General features: G+C 55.0%; 1 protein-coding gene across 1 annotated transcript; it reads right to left on the bottom strand.

The window, feature by feature from the left end:
- Positions 1-989: 989 nt before the first annotated feature.
- LOC148626416 (uncharacterized) lies at positions 990-2,282 on the bottom strand. Its single transcript, XM_088571107.1, has one exon. It carries the CDS (start codon positions 2,280-2,282, stop codon positions 990-992), a length of 1,293 nt encoding a protein of 430 aa, XP_088427233.1.
- Between the last annotated feature and the right edge of the window lie 780 nt (positions 2,283-3,062).

Raw genomic sequence — 3,062 nt, 5'->3', positions numbered from 1 at the left:
TCTTCGAAAGGAGGTATACGCCCCGCTGGAAAGAGGAAGTCCTCCCCATCTCGCAGGTCCTGGGCACTCAGCCGCCGACCTATCGCCTCAAGGATTTCAACGAAGAGGAGATCCAGGGATTCTTCTACGAGCCCGAGCTCCAGAGCACCGATCAGGACGTTTATCGCATTGAGAAGGTTCTGCGGCGACGCACCAAGAATGGGGTCAAGGCAATATTCGTGAAGTGGATGGGCTACCCTAAATCTTTCAACTCATGGGTGAAGCAATCCGACTGGGAATAATCATGGCTTTTCGGATGCTCTCGGGGCATCCGAAAAGGCAGATAAGGGGGCACTCAGGGATGATGCATCTGCACTAAGACTCTCACATCGTAGATATCCTTCACCAGCTGATCGTATAGGGCTTTGGTGACGGGCTCATTATCGCTCTGGGGAAGTGGGAGATTTTTTATGCGGTATTTCTGCATATCGAGATCAACGTTCATCTGACCACCATTCGTGCAGCTGCAATCCGATCTATCCACTTTTTGGTCCAGCCTCCCCCTGAGAGCTGTGATATCGTCCTTCTCGACGGTCTTCATGCGCCGCATCTCCTCCTGCAAGTTGACGACTTTCGCCTTCAGCTTATCGTAAGCGGCCTCCAGCTTCTTCAGCGACTGCAGATCGTCGCGCATGAAGACGCCTCTGAAGTGCGGGATATGCAGATTCTTCACGGCTCGCTCGAGCTCGAGATTGGTGAGGGGCTTATCCATTTATCTAGGGAGGGATGGGCATCCACACCCGTCAGAGCCTACCAAGTGCCAAAGAGGTGGGATGGGCATCCGCACCCGTCAGAGCCTACCAAGTGCTGAAGAGGAGGGATGGGCATCCGCACCCATCAGAGCCTGCTAAGTATAGATGGGGGTGGGGGCGGCGAAGCGAGAAGATTTCCCGAGGCTTACGAACCTCGAGAAATTCTGGTGTGGGAGAGGGTGGGGGTGGATCGATGCCTTAGTCGTGGACGATTTGGTAGTGACCATGGGCGAGGGTGCTGATGCCGTCGGGCAGGATGTGGCGCTTATCGTCATTGGAGTAGAGGGATTTCTTGCAGGTCTCTAGGGTAAGGACCTGGTGGAGCCGGCTACGGATGATATTCATCGCGCAGTATTTCTCCCTGCCCGTGTCCAGGCACTCCTTATAGTCGGCGAAGGTCAGATTGGTCTCGACCACGCTCTTCTTCACGCCCTTAGCCCTCTTGCACTCCTCGCGATCCACCTTGAAGGCATATGCTTTCGGTCGGAGTCCCACGTACTCGATCATCGGCTGGCCGGCGCACTCATCCTTGAATTTGCCTATCACCTTCTTATTCACGCCGGGCTGAATCCCGGAGGCATGGTCTGGGGCATAGTTGGACGTATCGAAGCACTCCTGCACATTCTCCGCCATATCCTTATATACGTCCGCCGTCTGGATATCGCAGATCAAGCTATCCGTATCCGTAAAGCAGATGCTGAGTCGGTCGTCATACCGGGACTTGAGATGGTCGTAGACGAAGTCGGCCATCAGGGTCTTTGATAGATCAAGGATGGAGAATCCTAGGTAGATGGGTTTATCGAAGACCAGCTTGGTGCGATGCAGATGGACGGCAGCCAGATCTTCGCTGAAGACCGTCCTGCGCTTGAAGCTAGGCTTGGCCACCAGCTTCCGGGCAGCCTTCTCGCTATTGACCAGCCGGACGTCCACCCTATTGCGGATATTCTCCATGGTCTTTCCGAATACTGAGTTCACCATGAGCTTGAAGAAGTCCTTCTCGAAGGTGGTGGTAGCCGCCGCCCTGCAACCCGTATTCTTCTCTACGTACCCCTTCAACCATGGGCTCTGGGTGAATCGGATGGTGCGATGGATCTTCTTCAGCTTCAGACCCCAGGCAAGGTATTTCTTCAGATTTACGTAGTGGACCACGTATTTCTGCTTATCGTGGAGGTTGGCCACCAGCTTCCTGACTCCATTGATCACCATGGATTCCGGCGCGAGGGGATAGTCGTTATGGCGATCGTGGAGCTCCCTGGGATATTCGAGATCCGCCTCCATGATATATCCTTGCTCATACTCCTCACCGAGCGTGCTGAGGTCTGGGACTTCTGAGGGATCGATCCACTTGAAATCTCCGGTGGGCAGGGGCCGACTCATCGCCCACCCGTAGAGATTATTAGCGTCCAGATACATCAGATAGTTGGTCGGCTTGCTCGGGTCGAAATCTTGCAGGTAGGGATTATTCGCCCGAGCGTATCTCTGAGACGCCATGGTCAGACCCCCGCGAATCCCCTTCTCGACCATGAGCAGCATATCGGGGACGGTGATGAGATCCAGCTTGATACCGCTGACCTTGAGCGCGGCGTCGTATGATAGCCCTGGCGCCGTATAGTAGTGCGCAGGGTCGAGTCCATAATGCTTCATACAGATCTCGCGGAAATTCTAGAAGACGTCGGCGAGCAAGATCACGTCAGTCTCGAGATAGAGATCGTGATAGTCGCGCATGGTCTTGCATCCAAAGGCCCCCCAGACCCTCTGAGCGTGCTGCGGAAGGCCTCCTTGGATGGGAGCTGGGTCTCCTGGAGCCTCTCGAACCTATCCATATAGTCGTAGGGGTAGACGCCTTTGCGTAGCAGCAGATCTGAGTGGTCCCCTTCATCCATCTCCTTGACCGTGAAGATGATATCAGCCCCGACGACCTCCTTCACCCTCTGAGAGCAGCCTTGGAGAATCTCGGGCAGCCTGGTGCGTGGAACCCCCTTCTTATGAATCATGAGCCCATCGAATACGAGCGCCCCCACCTCGATCTCCTGCTCGGTCAGGTAGTCGAAGGCCGCCATCAGAGCCTTATTTTCCAGGGAGCACATGACGTAATTCACGGTTGTCCCCTCGATATTGTAGTCCGTCCCCCTCTTCTCCTTGGATTCGCAGGCGAGCAGGTCAGGATTCAGCTTGATCACTTCCTCCATGATCTGCCTCATCCCCCATAGTAGTCCCGGAGCCAGGTCGGAGGGTCATGCTTGACCCTGACGATCTTCCCATTGATGATGG

The sequence above is a fragment of the Perna viridis genome, chromosome 2, assembly GCF_037379345.1.
Source record: "Perna viridis isolate PV_CMFRI_1.1 ecotype Kerala chromosome 2, ASM3737934v1, whole genome shotgun sequence".
Classification (NCBI taxonomy): domain Eukaryota; kingdom Metazoa; phylum Mollusca; class Bivalvia; order Mytilida; family Mytilidae; genus Perna; species Perna viridis.
This window is presented reverse-complemented; position numbering and strand designations above follow the sequence as displayed.